General features: G+C 39.4%; 1 protein-coding gene across 10 annotated transcripts in view; it reads left to right on the forward strand.

Moving 5' to 3' along the window:
* Positions 1-17,500, forward strand: part of Phtf2 (putative homeodomain transcription factor 2) — a 135,424-nt gene that overhangs the window by 114,246 nt on the left and 3,678 nt on the right. For 8 of the 10 annotated variants that reach the window (XM_023724287.1, XM_023724290.1, XM_023724288.1 and 5 more), the window contains 6 exons: positions 981-1,199; positions 7,792-7,920; positions 9,239-9,511; positions 9,727-9,858; positions 11,782-11,868; positions 15,825-15,980. In XM_023724287.1, the coding sequence (XP_023580055.1) occupies positions 981-1,199; positions 7,792-7,920; positions 9,239-9,511; positions 9,727-9,858; positions 11,782-11,868; positions 15,825-15,980 (996 nt within the window). Of the gene's footprint in view, positions 1-980; positions 1,200-7,791; positions 7,921-9,238; positions 9,512-9,726; positions 9,859-11,781; positions 11,869-15,824; positions 15,981-17,500 lie in introns of those variants that run through there. The other 2 variants (XM_023724294.1, XM_023724295.1) reach the window with 2 other exon arrangements.

Below are 17,500 nucleotides of genomic sequence, written 5' to 3' on the forward strand. Positions count from 1 at the left end.
ATCTATCTATCTATCTATCTATCTATCTATCTATATCTCATGTGTAGAAAGGAGACTGCTACCACTGCAGAAAAGGAGTGGGTCAGAATGTGGCACTTGAGCTTTAACCCCGGAGAGGGGACCAAGAAACCATGGCAGGGAGAGTTGGGTGAGAGGCATCTGTCAGTCAGATTAATTTGGAAAGAAAAGTAAGGATCAGTTAGGAGGAACTTTTCACAGTTAAGATGTGAATGATAAAATCTGAATTCCAACAGTCACAGGAAAGACAAAGGAAAGCATATGAAACATCGTAGTGGTAGGACTGACAAACCGTAGTGGCAGAAGACAGAAACAAATCCAAAATGTTGAGCATAGTTGGTTATAAGGGTGGGTATTACCATTACCACTCTATTTAGTAGACATTTTAAAAATTTAGGATTTTACTCAAGTCATATTTTGTTCATTAAAAACGAGGATAAAATGTTTAGGTGTCACTTGTGGATTTTAGCTTTTTATTTTGTACCACAAATTATCTTAAGAATATGCGTCTCCAGTTACCATCTTGGTTTAGGTTATCAATTTTAAATTTCAGTTTGGGAAGCAAAGACTGTAGATAAATGTCATCTACTCCTGTTATTAAATCCTAGAGTGAGAAAATACTTTTAAAGAATATTGAAGAAGGTTACTATACTGTGCAGACCATATAAACTAAGACCACCTCTGCCTTCCTGAATTCTGAACCTCATACAAAATTTAACACAAAATAGGCACAGTTTTGTAAGCAAAATACCCTAGTTGAAGTATGAAATCAAGTAAATTTTGATGTGAGAGCATTTTGTTATTCCTTAAAAATTATGTACTCTTAGTGTTTTGTTACCTCTTCCACTGTCTTTTGACAGTGTTTATTTTGGGAAAAGTAGCAATATATGGGTCTGATGAAATCCTTTTAGTTGAAAAGGATACATAAATTGTATTAATGTCAAAGACTATCTTGATTTCAGGATGCCCCTAAATCGGGTACTAGTTGCAGCTCTCGCTGTTCAAGTTCCAGACAGGATTCTGAGAGCACAAGGCCAGAGTCTGAAACAGAAGATGTATTATGGGAAGACTTGTTACATTGTGCAGAATGCCGTTCATCTTGTACCAGTGAGACAGATGTGGACAATCCTCACATTAACCCATGTGTGAAAAAAGAATATAGAGACGACCCTTTCCATCAGGTTAGTTTACAGTGTTGGATTACATGGGGCAATCAGTTGAGCTCTTTTGAATGTATGTACAGATTTTATAGAGGTGAAGAAAAATTTGTGTTGAATTAAGACAATGTTACAGCTTTTTCTTTTCACCTAAGCTGTGGTCTGGCTTCCTTAGAATGTGTAGTCTCAGTGTTCTAGTTGTGGCTGTCTCTTGCGTGGCCTACAGTCTCATGGGTTTTATGAGTTGAATTGTGCTGTGGGCACCCTGGTCCCCTTCCCATTTTGCACCCTTCATCCTCAGATTCATGGACACCTTGGTGTCAACTCTGCCTCTATGGTTCTGATTCCCAAATACTCACCAACATCGTAATGACATTCTGAGCACCACAGCCATGCTGTTCAGTGGAAATATGGGCCACATAGGTCGTGTTCATTTTTCTATTAACCTCATTAAGGATTCTTCAAAAAGTAAAAATAACTTTCATATTTTATTTAACCAGTTATATTCAAAATATTAGTCCTTAATCATGTAACTGATATGAAAAACGTTAAATAAACCTTTCCCTTTTTTAACACTAAATCTTCACAATCTAGAATGAACCCTTCAAGAAGATCTCATTTGTTTTTATCTTTTGATTAATTTAGTTTTTTGAAACAGGATGTGTAGTCAGGCCAATCTTGAACTCCCTGTGTAGCCCAGGCTGCCGTCAAATTCATGCTGACCTTCCTGCCTCAGCCTCCGGAGTGCTGGGATCACAGTTGTACACCATCATGGCTGACTAAAGAGCATCTCATTCTGAACTGCCGGACCTTTTAGGCACATGTGAATTAGGGTACTGCATCGAACACCAGTTCTGTGGATCATCTTCATTTCATTGCCCTAGCAGTACCCTAAATTGCACCATGCTTCCCATCTGCCCTTATAAATCTTCCTCCTGCTGCTCTAAAGTTGTGGTGCTTGTAATCCCAGTGCTGGGGAGGCTGAAAACAGGAGGATCACTATGAGTCTGAGCTGTGTAGTGAGACTCTATCTCAAATACATTTAAAAACAAAATTGTGGTGCTGAGTGGTGTATCTACCCTTGCTGACCATTTAGAATCCTCACTCTTCCTCCCCCTCACCTCTTATCCCACTCATCAAATCCTGTCTATAAAAGGTTTTAGAAAGATAGCTGTAGAATATATTTTTTTATCTGATGAGGAGTAGTTACAAAGTATTTCCCACCATCACAGAATACCACAGATGAGATGGCTTAAATACAACATTTATTTCTCCAGTTCCTGCTGGCTGGAAGTTCAGGATTGATCAGGTGGACTTTGTGCCAACGTGGCTGGATTCTTGGTGGAGTCCCTCTTTTGTTTGTAGACCATGATCATCTTCCTGTCTTCTCACATGGTGGAAAGAGCAAGCTCTGCTCTCTTTCTGTCCTCCTCTGGGCATTACTTCCTTTTATCTTCTATCCTTTCAGCTCTCGGTGGTTACACCTCTAAACACCATCATTAAAGGCAGGAATCCAAGGCACCAATTATTCCTGCTTTGTATGTCAAAATTCCAACAGCTTGCTTATTTATTCGTGGTGGGTTTTTTTTTTTTTTTTTTTGTGTGTGTGTGCTAATTTAAAGTCCCCATTAAAAGGGAAAATATCAAGAATAAAAGGCACAATTTTAAAGCACAATAGAGGGACTTTTTCTACTAGAATGAAAATTAAACCTGAAAGTTTGAAATAAATGAGTAGTTGGATGGAGAAATGGAGTTGAAAGAGGTTTTTTTTTTTTTTTTGTGGTATTCTTAGTAAGGGTCTACAGGGTTTCACTACATAGATCGGACTCGTAGTGATTCTCTGTGTTTAGCCTCCCAAAGAGCTGAGATTACTGGTGCATGCCTCCATGCCCAGTCTCAGTCACCATCTCAGCATGCCCCGGGGGCAGGGCCAGCACAGCAGGCCTGGATTCGAACCCCAGCTGTTGCTTCTGCCTAAGCAGGTGCTTTAATCCACTGAGCTATTTGGCGGGCCCTGAAAGAGTGTTTTGGCCCCCACTTCCCCCAAGAAGAGCTACAGAGCATGTTGATATGTTCAAGAAAACCAGGGGGAAAGACCTGAAGCTACTGCAGAGAAAGGTGATTAGTTGAATGAGGGCTTCTTAGGATTGGGGGGTGGGGAGCATGTGCCACTGACAAGGAAAGCTTAGCCATTGACAGGAAGCAGAGCGCACGTTTGCTGGGAGAGTAAGAGAATGAGAAGCAAGCAGGACACTGACAGAGTTAGTGTCCGATCGCCCAACCTCTGTGCACTGTGGGAACTGAGGGTCTATGCACAGGAAGGAGGGGCCATCATGGGCCGCGCTGGATGGTGATGAAGGTGTGAGGTGAGCATTTGTGGGGAGGACAAGGAAGGAAGAGGTTGTTGTGCATATGGTTCAAGCCAGTGAATATGTTAAAGGATCATGTCCCCATTTCCTTGACGGTCCAGCTGGAATCTGAAATCATGAATTCATAGTTGTGCAGCACAGGTAGATGATATTTTCCAGAATATAAGTTTCTGTTTTTTTTTTTTTTTTTTGGTGCCAGGGATTGAATTTAGGACCTTGCACTTGCCATGCAGGCACTTAAGCTGCATTGAATAAGCGTTGAAGATTGAATAAGCCTTTGCTATATGTCTGCCTTTGGCAAAATAATCAGTATGCATATGTGATACAGTCCTTACAACCTATGGAATGTGGTTTTTCATTTTATAGACAAGAAAGTTCATGCTCAGAGTTTACCAGTGTGACTAGGGTGTGACAGAGTAGGTGCTTAGTCACTAAAGGCCAGGAGAAAGGGTGTTATGTGGGGCCGAGGAGAATGCAAAACTCAAGAGTTGGAGAATGAGTGTGCTCAAGGAACAAGCATTTTAGAGAGGAAGGTCGAGAGACCTGTAGGGTGGGAAGCTGTGGTCCCTGACTCATTTTAGAAGTAGAAGAGTTCTATGTGGTGACAGGGCCAGGGTGTGGCCTGGAGCAGCTGATCATCCTTGTATGTGGAGAAATGACGGATGAGCGATGCTTGAGACGCTAGGGTGTGGGCCAAGCCGAGTCATCTGTGCGCCCAGCGGCCTCACACCTCACGAGCTTAACCACTGGAACGGAGGAGGCAGGAAGGGCCTGTGAACTCTTCCCCAGCAACATGATGAGCAGTGTTGTGCTCCACCATGTCAAACATTGCCTAGTATGTGTTTAATAAATACTTAGCTGAGTGAAGATGTAGAACAAATTTAAATTTTTTAATAAGAACATTCTTATAGGCATTTCTGAGGGTTGGTTTTTTTTTTTGTTTGTTTGTTTTTTTTTGGACACAGGGTATCACTATGTAGTTTAGACTGACCTTGACCTTTAGCTCACTGTGTAGCACAGGTTGGCCTCAAACTCACAAAGATCCTTTTGATTATAGGTGTGTGCCACCTTGCCCAACTAGACCTTTAGTAAATGATTAAACAGTAGTTTTATGGTGTCCATAATGAATAAACTCAGGCTGGGGGATCAGTGTACTAAGCGCCTTCCTGGCAAGTTCAAGGACCTGAGTTCGATCCCCAGTACTACATGCTGTGCCAGCCCCAGAACCCCAGGCATGGTGTGCTGGCCACTAAGATTGTGTGTGGTGACTCAAGCCTATAACCCCAGTGCTGGGGAGGCTGAGACAGAAGGATCACTAGGAGTCAAACTGCGTAGCGAGACCCTGTGTCAACAACAACAAGCAAGCAAGCAAGCAAGAAAACAAAACAAAACAAAACAAAACATATATATATATATATATATATATATATATATTTATATGTATATAAAGAATGAACAGGCCCTGTCTTATTATACTATGCTACTTCTTTTTTTATAAAAACATTTAAAATATTTTACTCTGCATATGTAATTATGTTTACTAAAACTTCTGTTGCTTTTGCATTAAAGTTGTAATTTTTATGTATATTTCTTATTCTTGGGCTTCTAACAAAAGGGAGATTATGTTTAGTTTTATTAGTAGTCAAATAAGGGACATTAGCTCCCTGAGTGAAAAGCTACAGGGTTCTTGTTTGGCCAAGGTCTGTGTTAGCTTTGCAGGGTCCTTTCCTGCCCACCGTAAAGATAGTTACTGTAAAGATGAAGCAACCATGACCATTTGAGTTAGTATATTTTAGTCAGAACATCCCCAAGAGTGTGGTTTTATTGCTTATTTTCTTTGTTAAAAGAAAAATACATTTCTCCCAGAGAGAATTTCCTGCTATAGTTATGGCTTTAGGTACATACCCGTGGTATTTATTTTTTAGTAGGGAAGGCCAGATTTTAGTGACTGCCTTTGTATAGTTGGAAACACCAGTAAAGTAGTCATGGTGAATTTATTAGAAATCAAACATAGGCCTCCATTTAAGTGCTAAACTTTTCAGGCAGTTTTGAGTGAACAAGGGGTAAAGCAGTTGTGATACAGATACACAATCATTAAGAGTTCCAGATTTTAGTTTGAAAACATTATTAAGACCCTATATGGTAAAATTAGAAAATCTAATTATTTGCTCTGATATTTTCCCTGAGCCTTTTCCAGTGATGTTACTCTGCGTATACTGTAGGCTGTGCAGGTCCCAGTGAGATGGCTTTTAGTATACATTTAACACACATGTCCACACCTGTGTGTGTGTGTGTGTGTGTGTGTGTGCGTGCGCGCGCGCGCACACACACACACAGAGTTACAGGCTTCTTTCAGTAAACTATATCTTTTTCTAATTGCTGTCTTCTCTTTTGCTTTCTACAATTGAAAAATAATATTAAATGCTGTTAGACTACTTGGGAAGGTGACTGAGTACAACGTTAAGTTCTTTTGGAAGGACAAAAAGGAAATGGTTGATTTCTCATTTTTGTCACTAGCTTGACCTTGTTGGTATTGATTGGCATTTCTTCGTGTAACTGGGAAGATCTTTAGTACTTGAGACTGGAGGAGAAAGGTGATCTGTAAATCCATGGCTAAAATCTGTGCCTCCCATGTTCCGCACTCTTTCCATTCAGGTTCCTGTTCTTGTTTCTAGCTCTTTGGTTCCACTGTTTTTCTACTATGATGAAATTTACAGAAAAGTTTGCTGTATACTGTATTTTGATGCAAATTATTTCTGTCCAAGTTGGAATTTTTTGAGGATGTTATGAAATGTCATTTGAAGAAATTGATAATAAGTACTATCTCTTAGCTCTAGAGGCCCTCAAATAGCGAAATAAATACCTTAAAATCTTATACCTTTGGAAAAGATACAGATTTTCCACCCGTTTTCTTACAGTTTGTTATTAGACAACTTCAGTTAAAATGAGTCAGGGTGACTTCATTTCCCAGAGGAAAAATTACATCTCTTAAATGTACAGAAACATTTACCATAGTTTAATCACATTGTGTCCTCCAAAAATAATATCATGTAAAATTCTTCTATTCATTATTTTAAAAGTTAATATTGTAAAAATTTAATATTAGAAAGTCAGGGGCTGGTGAGATGGCTCAGTGGTCTAAAGCACCTACTTAAAACAACCTTAGCAAAGCACAGGGACCGCGGTTCAATCCCCCAGCACCACATGCCAGCCAGCCCCGCCCCCTGGTGGGCTGAGCTGGCCACACACACACACAAACACAAATAAGTAAAATTAAAAAAAATAGAAAGTCAAAGAACCATGGTCTATTTTCCTATGAATAATCTTTTTATAAAATGTAGGAGAGAAGTATAGTAGTCATTAAAAGATTATAAGGTAGAAATATGGTGATACAAATAAATCCATTCTGTTATCTTTTCATGTTAGTTTTCCTCTCAAATTCTGGTTAGGTAATGGTTACTATTTCATCAGTTCTCTTTCTACCTTTAACCCAACTATTTATTCTCTTTTCAAGTTTTATTCTATTATTGATAGATCTGTAGCAAAATAAAAACTTTAAATATCTGATTCTTCATACAGAAGTTTTTGATTATGCTCTTTTCTCTTACTCCTTGAAACACTGAGAGATGCTTTATCCCACATCAAAGACTAGTTCTAGTTTTATGTGCTTCAGCTCACAATGTTAGCCCTGTCTGGGGAAAAATGCTAAACTGACACTTCAGAGAAATTCTAGATTAAAATATCATAAAAGTAACTGAATCAGACACTTAAGGTAAGCATGAGGAAGAGTTTCTTTCAGGATGAGATTGTGGCAGTGTGTAGGCTTGCAGAGAGGGTCCCGTCTCATCTGTTACTCTCTTATGTTGCGTTAGTTGGGCCGTGACCTGTGTGGCCAGTTTCAGTTCCATTTCTTTCAGCAGGACTATTTTGAAGCTACATAGACTGACAACTGAATACCTTTATTTTTTAATGCCATGTTGCCTACTATCTATTGCCTAAAAGTTCTACATTTTTGTGCTCTACTTCTTAAGTTTGAGATGCATACTAATTTTGTTGGCATATTAGTGTGGTTGAAATGGTGTGTTAAGAGCCACTGTACAGGTGTGTGTGCTCCATTAATGTGGTAAATGTATATCAAATTTTAGCTATTAAAACTAAGTGTATAGCTGTATGTATAGGTTTATAAATGGACTTTATTTATGAAATGTGACAGATAGATTCACCGCTTTCTGTTAATTTCTTCGTAGAGTCATCTGCCCTGGCTCCATAGCTCTCACCCAGGATTGGAAAAGATAAGCGCGATCGTGTGGGAAGGCAACGACTGCAAAAAAGCAGACATGTCTGTGCTTGAGATCAGTGGGATGATCATGAACAGAGTGAGTTGTGGCCTTTATTGTTACAGTTGAGTGCAGAGTCCGTGCCTACCAATTAGAGGCCTATCGCCCTGCGTCACGTCATTTTTTCCCTCAGGAAAATCCTTGTATGGGTCTGTCTGCTATTTCAACAGTGACTGGTCGCCAAGCCACCATAGTCTTTCACTCCTCTGACTAAGAATAGATAGTGCAGTTAAATTTTTCCTCTTTTATGTTACTCTCTTTCTTGCTTTCAGTGGATAGATTCGAGAAGCTGCTAGATATACACAGATGTTAAAGAAGGCTTACTCTTCTGTATCACCCTTAATGCTTCATTTATTTTTTAATACCCCACACTTCAAAACGAAACAATTTGTCTTTGTACTGGATTGCTTACTTAACTATATAGAAGTAGTGCAGAGGGTATTAAAAATCTTGAGTGTAAAGAAGTATTGTATAAATATTGTGGATTTTAATTTTAATGTCTCTTAAATTATTTCCTATGCCAGATAATTGCTATCTTACCAATTTCCTTATTTCTCTGGACAACTAGGCATGGTCTAAACTACAATTCTAACTTTCCTTGATGCACTGCTATACTTGAATTCTTGTCCTTTTTTATAGACCATGAATTAAAGCAAGTGGATCTAGAAATTAATGTATGCCTTTTATGTATCTCAGGCTGACAGTTAAAACTCCAGCAAGTTCTCTCTGGAAGCTTGGATCTAGTGGTGCTCTGAAGCTTAATCTATGAACTAGAAGATAACTTTGAGGAATAGGCTCACTTACCTAAAGTATATGAGAGTTAGCTAAGATCCCCTTTCTAGTCTACTTTTTTTTTGTATTTTAGGAAGGGGTCTACAGAGTGTTCAGGCCTCACTACTAGATCTGACTCATAGTCCCACCATGCCCAGTCTCAGCTACTATCTCAGTGCTCACCAGGGGCAGGGCTGGCAGCAGGCCTGGGGATCAAGCCCCTGGCCCCTGCGCCTGCTTGTAGGTGCTTTAATCCATGAGCTATTTGGCCAGCCCTTCTGGCCTGCATTGTAAGTGGGTGTAAGTTCTCCTTCTGCTGCTTTTGCAGTGTTTGTGAGTGTTCTGAACTTGTAGAACAGTGAGACACATAGAATTATTTTTCAGAATCTGAGTGAGACTGAGATAGGAAATTGTTTTACTTCTTCCTAAATTAAAATCCAATAATTATTGCAAAACTAATTATGTGTAATACGTTCTTAAATTTCACTATAAAATATATCCTAACAAAATGATTTCCTATTGCTGTAAACAAAATAAGGCTCAATAGGAATTAATTCTAATTTCTGTACCTTTTTTTCTCCTTAAGGTGAACAACCATATACCAGGAATAGGATACCAGATTTTTGGAAATGCAATCTCTCTAATCTTAGGTTTAACACCATTTGTTTTTCGGCTCTCTCAAGCCACAGACTTGGAACAACTCACAGCACATTCTGCTTCAGAACTTTATGTGATTGCATTTGGTTCTAATGAAGATGTCATGGTTCTCTCTATGGTTATAATAAGTTTTGTGGTTCGTGTATCTCTTGTATGGATTTTCTTTTTTTTGCTCTGTGTAGCAGAAAGAACTTATAAGCAGGTGGGTATAAGATAAACTTTTAAATAGAATATTTTATCCTTTTCATAATGTTTAAAGTATTCCTGAAGTGGTTTAGTGTTTCAAACTAAATCATTTGACCTAATTATTTTATTTTGCTTTTATATTACTTAACCAAATAAAATCATAACAATTCATTTTTGTTGTTTTTTATGATAATCTACTTGAAAATTAATCCCCATCTTAATCTTTTTTAGCGATTGCTTTTTGCAAAACTCTTTGGACATTTAACATCTGCAAGGAGGGCTCGAAAATCTGAGGTTCCTCATTTCCGGTTGAAGAAAGTACAGAATATAAAAATGTGGCTATCTCTCCGTTCCTATCTTAAGGTAGAATGGTAGTGATGCAAGTATTCCTGAAATGCTGGCTCCCTCTGATAGCTCCAGTTTCTTTGCCAATACGCTTGCCTGCAGACATGCAGTCTCCAACTTGTCATGCAAAAGCTCTGTTAGAGATTTGGTTTCTACTTAGAATGGTCATCGCCAACCAGCAGAGGGAGCCAGCTGCTTAGAAAAGAATCTCAAAAAGTCTAATGCATTTCCTCGCTGATGTGACCTATTGCTATTTTGAACTTTTAGCTTGCAATTCCAAGTCATTCCTTCCATGCTATTCTCTTCTTAAATCTTTTTAACAGTTCTCCTGTTTATGGAACTAAGTTAGGGAAACTAGTTAAAAAAAAGAGAAAAGGTTGAATTAGTTTTAGCAACACTTTTGTTTTCTGCAATTTGGGCTGAATAGCAGTGAATCATATAATAGTGAACCTCATTATATTTAGTCATGCAAATTGAAAAAATATTTTGCTTAAAATATTATATTTGTTATTAAAATTGGCCCCAGGGCCAAGTATCTTGACACCAATGTTTAATATTTTTATTTTTAAAAATATTTTTATAATAATAAAAAAACTTTTAGTTTGTGCTATTAGCTTTTTTAAGTTTAAAAATTTATTGTTCTGTTTATTTAACTTGTTAAATCCAACTTTCTTAGTCTTCTTTGGGAAATGTTGCAAATTGGCATAGATTGCTCTTCTTCCCCATGAGGTTTCGCTGTGTGAGGGCTGCATTGCTCTTTGTCGCTGAGTTAGTGAGGATCCACACAGCATTTCCCTTCCTCGTCAACCCTGAGTTGGTACTGAGTTCTCTTATACACTGATGATTTTATTCAACAAGCATTTATTGAATGTTGACCACATACCATTACTGTTGATCAGGTCACAATTAGAAATCTTAGGGACTACCCCTTGGCAAGGACATGTGTAAACCCAAGACCTAGGACTTATTCTTGAGAGTTGTCCTCTTGATTTCCAGCATGCATTTTAGCAGCAGTTCCTAGCCTTTCTGCTTCTAGATGCTAACGACTCTATTTATAGTTCTTTTTCTCCTGTCATACTTGCAGCTCGCTTCATCTTCTCTGTGGGCTTCTTCAGGTGCCCCTGTACTGGCCTGCCAGCTTTCACATTTCCCTTCTTCAGTCTCCTAAAAATGTGGGCCCACCATATAACTCTTTAACTTTAAAAAAATTTTCCTCTACCCTTAGAATAAAGAATAAAATCTCACTGTGTGTGATTTGTGCTGTTGTTCACGGCCCAGGCCCTCCTTCATCTGGCTGTCATTGGCTCATTTTGAAACACTTCCCTCTCTAATCCTCCAGACCACTTCATTTCTCTAAGTGCACTGTGATCCTTTCTGCTTTGTGCTCCTGTACATGCTCTTCTGCCTACATCGTTGCCTCCTGCCCCCCTGCCCCTGCCTGAGTTTGTGTAAATGTCTCTCATTCCTAACCCTGTCTCAGTGTGTTTCCCCAGCAGTTATCTGAAGCGTCCTTGCTGTACTTTTCCTTTCTACCACTCACCACATGTACTGTATCTGGTTTTGAGTTGGATGTCATGCCCCCTACTGGTACTTGTAGAGGCAGAGCTCTGGTCTTTTGTTCTCTGTTTCTTACATCTGGCACACTGTTTAGTTTTGAGCAGGTGCTCAAGAAGCAGTTATTGAATAAATGATTATATCATTAGACAGAGAAGAAATATTTGGATGTTATGCTATGGATTCTGCTTTACAGACTTACTGTGTTTCAAATTGTCAGGAAATATTAGCAGTTTAAAAAGTCATCAGATATGTTAGATATATTTTCAACATTGTAAGTTATAGCCAACCTGCAATGATACATTAACATCTTAATTGAAAGCATGTACATTAGCTGCTAACTAATAAATGTATGTAAAAGTATTTTCCCTCTTTTCCTCCCTCTAGCGTCGTGGTCCACAGAGATCTGTTGATGTAATAGTTTCATCTGCTTTCCTGTTGACCATCTCAGTTGTATTTATCTGTTGTGCCCAGGTGAGCTGACTTGTTACATGTTGAAATTAAATCATTAACTATGTTTTATAAGGCTTTTTAGAAATATAATAATATAACTAAACCTACTTGGACAAATGAGTTTTGAAATGCCTTTTGCACTTTATTTTTTCCAGCAGAATAAGAAAATGCATCTTACTTGCCTCTGTGTCATGAGCATATGCTCCAATGTCTGTTGAATGAACATATATAGTAATTTTTGTCTAGAATCCACCTGATTATCTTTGTATCCTAAAACGAACACGAACCAGTAAGAGTTTTGAAGTTGTTCCACTAATGTCAGGTTAATTCACACTGAATAATAATTTTTAAAATTTCTTATATCTGGATCTCTGTCTTGACTGGCACATGCTCTGAAAAAGAATTCTCGGTGGTTAAGATTAGTCAGGAAACGCAGAAGTCCTGTGGAGCCACTCTGTGCTGCGAAGTGCATTGCACAGTGCTGCTTCCCAGTGAGAGAGATTACCTGAGAAGGCTGCTTCCACACACTGAGCACTGCCGGTGAGGTGAAGCCCAGCTTATGTTTGCTGTATGTGTATTGTGTACACATCTGAGTTGACAGCAGTGAAGATGAAAATGCAGGAGCTCATGGTGGCCCAGGGGTGAAAGGGTGCCAGGCATGGTCAGTCTTAGTGCCACAGTGCCTTAAATTTCATGCCTACTTGAGGTGAGGGGCCAAGGCCTTCCTGCAGACCTCCCGACATGTGCAGCCTCAGGGCCACAGCCTCTGCAGAAACATAGGAAGAAAACCAGTGTGGCCATCAAGCAGGAGGACAGGGAAGAAGCTTTGCCTTTATGTGGGCACTGGATGGTAAGGAGGGGGAATGTCCCTGCTGAAAACATGTAATTGTAGGTCTGCCCTTTGTATAGACCAAGGGTTCAATTTGGCATCATATATGTTATCTTGTCCTTACTGTGTCAAGAAATTAATATAAAAAGTGGTCCTAGGCCCACGGACACCAAGCAGCAACAAAACCAAGACTGACTGGGGATAAGACTTCCCCTGGACTTCACAGGCTTTCCACAGAGAGAGCCACATCAGGTTTAAAAGCCTGAAGAAAGAAATTCCAAGTGAGTCATTGGATCAGTAAATAAGCAAGCTTAGATCTCCTAGACTGATCAGATAGGTGCTATAAATTTGTTTAAAAATGGTTAAAGACATAGATAATGATGTGAGAAAAGAATACACAGAGAGATCTGAAAAAGCCCCAAGCTACTTCAAAGAAGTTAGAAATATAGTCACTGGCATTCAACACAGTGAACAAACTGCTTGGGAGGAGTTCAGGTTAAAGGAGTAATAGCCGGGAAGATGGCTCAGTGGAATAAGTGCTTCCCTAGCAAGCGCAAGGGTCTGAGTTCAGTCCCCAGTTCCACCAAAAAAACAAACAAAAAAATCAAAAACAAAAAATAATAATTTTTTTTTGCAAGATAGGTAAGTGGTTTTCTGGGTACTATTAAAAATACTGCTTCAGGGCCAGGGAGATAGCTCAGTAGAATAAGTGCCTTCCTGGCAAGGGCAGGGTCCTAAGTTCAATCCCCGGTACCACAAAAAAAAAAAAAAAAAAAAAAAAAAAAACTGCTTCAATTTCTGGAACCAAAATAAATTAAATAAGTAAATAGAATAACTATATAAAAATATTGTAATAGTTTTACAAGATCAACAAAAACAGGTATAATATCATAGTTAAAGATCAATTTGGTTTCTACATAGGAATTAGTCAAATGCCATCTGTAAACATTAGAGAGTATTTTAGATTTTCGTGACACTTAACATCCTCTGAAATACATTCTTTTTCTTTCCGTATTTCTCTTCTTTTCCTTTTAAAAAAACAGTACACAATTATTCTCTGCTCCAGGACCGAAAAACAGGCCTAAAGTGGACCATGGCCATCAGCCATCACTTGCTGACCTTGTCCGCATCCAAACGCCAAGTGCAGCATTTTCAAGGAGCAAAGAATACAAGGTTCTCATGAATAAATCTAACGAAAGATGTTTGAAACCTTACATGTTTCTCCCATATTTAGGAGAAATGTGATTAACACTTTATTTTAAAAAGTTTATGAAAGAAGGTATCTCACATTCGTAGATTAGGAGACTCAAATCCAGAACTTTCTAAAATGTATCTGGAATCACAAAGAGGCAAGAATAATCCAGACAGTTTTAAGAATCCAGAAATAGAAAAGACTTAGAAGAGGAACTTAACATTAAGGCAGACTATGATTTTGGCATAGGTATGCTATGACCAGTAGACAGAATGGAATTCTAGCAGTCCTTATGTGACATGGGATAAGGTGGTGTGCTAGTGCTTGTTGAATTCAGGGCCTTTCACATGCTAGGCCAACTGCTATACCATGAGCTTATCATTCGCTCTATTTGTTTTGTCTTTGGAGGTACTGGGACCCTATGCTTGCCAAACTTAGGACCCTATGCTTGCCAGACAGGCCCTTCATGCCACTGAGTTATCTCCTCGGCCCTAAAGTAGCATTATAAATCAACATAAGGCTTCACAAATGAGTTAAGATTGGAGTGAAATAAAATGACTTCACGTCATACATAAAAATACATTTCATGCAGGTTAAAGACTTATGTGTGAAAAATAATTTTAATTGGAACATATATAAAAATTAAAATTCTAAGAATCACAGGAGATAACTGTAAACAACAAACTAGAACTTGATGAAAGATTTTAGGAAAATATGTGCTTTAAAAAGGGACTTTTTGGGCCGGGAAGATAGCCCAGTGGTCTAAGTGCCTGCCTGGGAAGTGCAAGGAACTGGGTTCAATTCCCAGTACCATATGCTGTGCTGGCCAGTGAAACCAGGCATGGTGGTGCATGCCTGTAATCCCAGTGCTGGGGAAGCTGAGGCAAGAGGATCACTATAAATCTGAGCTGTGTAGCAAGAACCTGTACCAAATAAATAAAAGATTACAAAAATAACAGGACCTTTATTAGAATATGTAAGTAATTTTAATAATAAAATCAACTTAATAGCAAGAAAGAAAACATAGAAACATAAGTCTCAGACATGGAACTTGGATCAAACATGCGACATAGTCATCCTCCCTCAGTGTGAAGGGAATAGCTTTAGAACAGTGAGAGAACACTTTACCCACCAGACTGGCAGATCTTCAGAGGCTGGGTAATAATACGTGTAGACAAAAACAAAGCAAGTCAATTCAAAACGTTGTCGAGAGTGTGAATTGGTTCAGCTGGTTTAGAGATGAATTTGTAATAGCTTGTGAAGTTGAAGGTAGAACGTTCTAGTTGTACTCCTGGATGTTAACTCCTAGAAAAGGTCTCCCAGGTGTGCGCACATGTATTAGTGCTCATTGCTGCATGCAGCATTGTGGCGTAGGCAGCAACAGAAGTGTGAATTGGTAGACATCAGGTTACAGTGAAAACAGACTATGCGACATCTTTTAGCAGAATAAACACATTTAGAGCTAAACTTAGTCAGAAGTGTGGCTAGATTTTGCAAACAAGGTTCAGGGGAATAAAAAGAAACTTGCAGCATGATGTGCTGTGATGACATAGAATTTACTATGCATGAATAACTGCTTAAGGATATATATGGGTTTAAAAACCTACCGAGGAAGGTAAACCCAAAGTTTTCTACTTCACGGTGGGGCCAGCGCTTGTGGGTCGGAGATGAGGGCTGCAGAAAAGTTAAAAGTGATTTAACTGAACTTGTGACATTTTATTTTTTAAAATATCTGAAACAAGTAATGAAAAATATTGAGATTTGACAAAACTGAGCCCAGGGCAATGGGTTACATCATTCTGTACACTTCTCGTTACAGCATTTCATAATGACTATGAAATATTTTCAGAATGCAGTATTACATTCACGAACAGTCTGTAGAAAGTGTGGTTTTTTTCCCAGTGAAGTTGTTTGAGTTACATGACTGCTTCACGTTGCCTGTCCCTGCATTTTCAGCTGCTGCACGTGCACGAGATCTTCCTCGAGTGCCACTACAACTGGGAGCTGGTGATCTGGTGCATCTCCTTAACACTCTTTCTCTTAAGATTTGTTACCCTGGGCTCAGAAACAAGTAAGAAGTATAGCAATACCTCAATATTACTTACAGAGCAGGTGAGTTTATGATGCTGTAAGCTGATCTCTAAGTCCACATACTAAGTTAAAGTATTTTCACTTCATATGTTCAGGATCGTTTAATCGAGGCCATGTGTGTGTGCTGTGGAATGTGATATTGCGGAAGCCTTTTTTTTGGTATTTCTGCCTTCAGATTTCCCGTCTCATGTGCTTTTGTGTCCCATTTTCATTTGACAGGAAGGAGTATTGTGTATAGAAATGGGGATTTGCCTGGGTCACACTGAAAGAAGAGGAATTGTTTTAGGCCATTTATAATATAGTTAGTTCATCCATAGATAACAAAACTTCCCTTTAAAACTATTTGTGTTCTACTTTTAGAAGGGCAGGTGGCCTGTGATGCAAGCCTCAGGTTAGGCACAGCTGCATGGGACAGGTGTGCTTTTCCCGATAGCAGAGCCACAGTCGAACAACTATGACTCCTTGTTCAGTAGAAAGGGCAAAGCATAATGATTTTACTCTCAGTTTACTTTGTGTGAATTAATATTTTCCTCACTGTTTTGTAAGACTTCTATAAAGAACCAGTGCCAGTGAACTTATTTAGGTACTTTACTAGTAGTTTGATGTTAAAGAATCAATAGCGCTGTCAAGTGAGCTAAATTAAGGGGGAAGGAAAGAGTGGCCACTGAAGGCTGAAATCGCCAAGCAGGTATACTGGGGGCTCAGGGGACGTCTTCAGCTTCTTCTGAAGCCAAGGCCTGTAGTCTCGCCCTCCACCTCACCTCTGCAGGCGTGCGGCCTCATGGCTGCCATAAGGCTTTGGCTTGCCTCAGTCTGCATTCTGACGTGCTCTTCCTAACTGCCCAGGTCACATAGCTGTGCTGTGTGGCAGCTGCGTTAGTCCCACTGGTCAGGTCATGAACGATGCATTTGGTGGTATTGGGGTTGTGGCTGTGGATAGGGAGGGTGAGAAGGTGGGGTCCAGTGGATGAGTGCAGCTGCCGTAGGTGCTGCTTCCCCTAGCTGGGACTGAGCCAGGGCGGCACCCCAGAATTGGCCATCAGTATTTGAATTATTTTTTAAGTAGAGTTGCCTGTGGGACTTACATTTGATTGCATTTGGAAACTATTTACTTTTTTTTTTTTTTAATGCAGTACAGGGTCTATAGGGTCTCACTACACAGAGCGGACTCTTAGCGATCCTCCTGTTTTTAGCCTCCCAAGCACTGGGATTACAGGTGCCTAGTCTCAGTTGCCATCTCAGTGTGCCCTGGGGATGGGGCTGGCACAGCACTATTATATTTTTCTTATTACAAAATTATTACAGGAGATTTGCAATGTATAGTAGAGGATTAAAAAGAATATTAAAATCACATAAAACTTTAGTGCCCAGATGGTCACTGTTAATACTTTGCTGAGTATCTTTCGGACGTTTTGCAAATGAGCATTTGCGAGCAGCAGATGGATGTCAGTGAAGGGCATTTGCCTTACATGTGTGAGGCCCTGGGTTCTGTCCCCAACGTGGAGGGAAGGAGGGGATGGAGGGAAGGAAGAAAGAAGGAA

This window comes from Octodon degus, unplaced genomic scaffold (assembly GCF_000260255.1).
Source record: "Octodon degus isolate 3935 unplaced genomic scaffold, OctDeg1.0 scaffold00108, whole genome shotgun sequence".
Taxonomy (NCBI): domain Eukaryota; kingdom Metazoa; phylum Chordata; class Mammalia; order Rodentia; family Octodontidae; genus Octodon; species Octodon degus.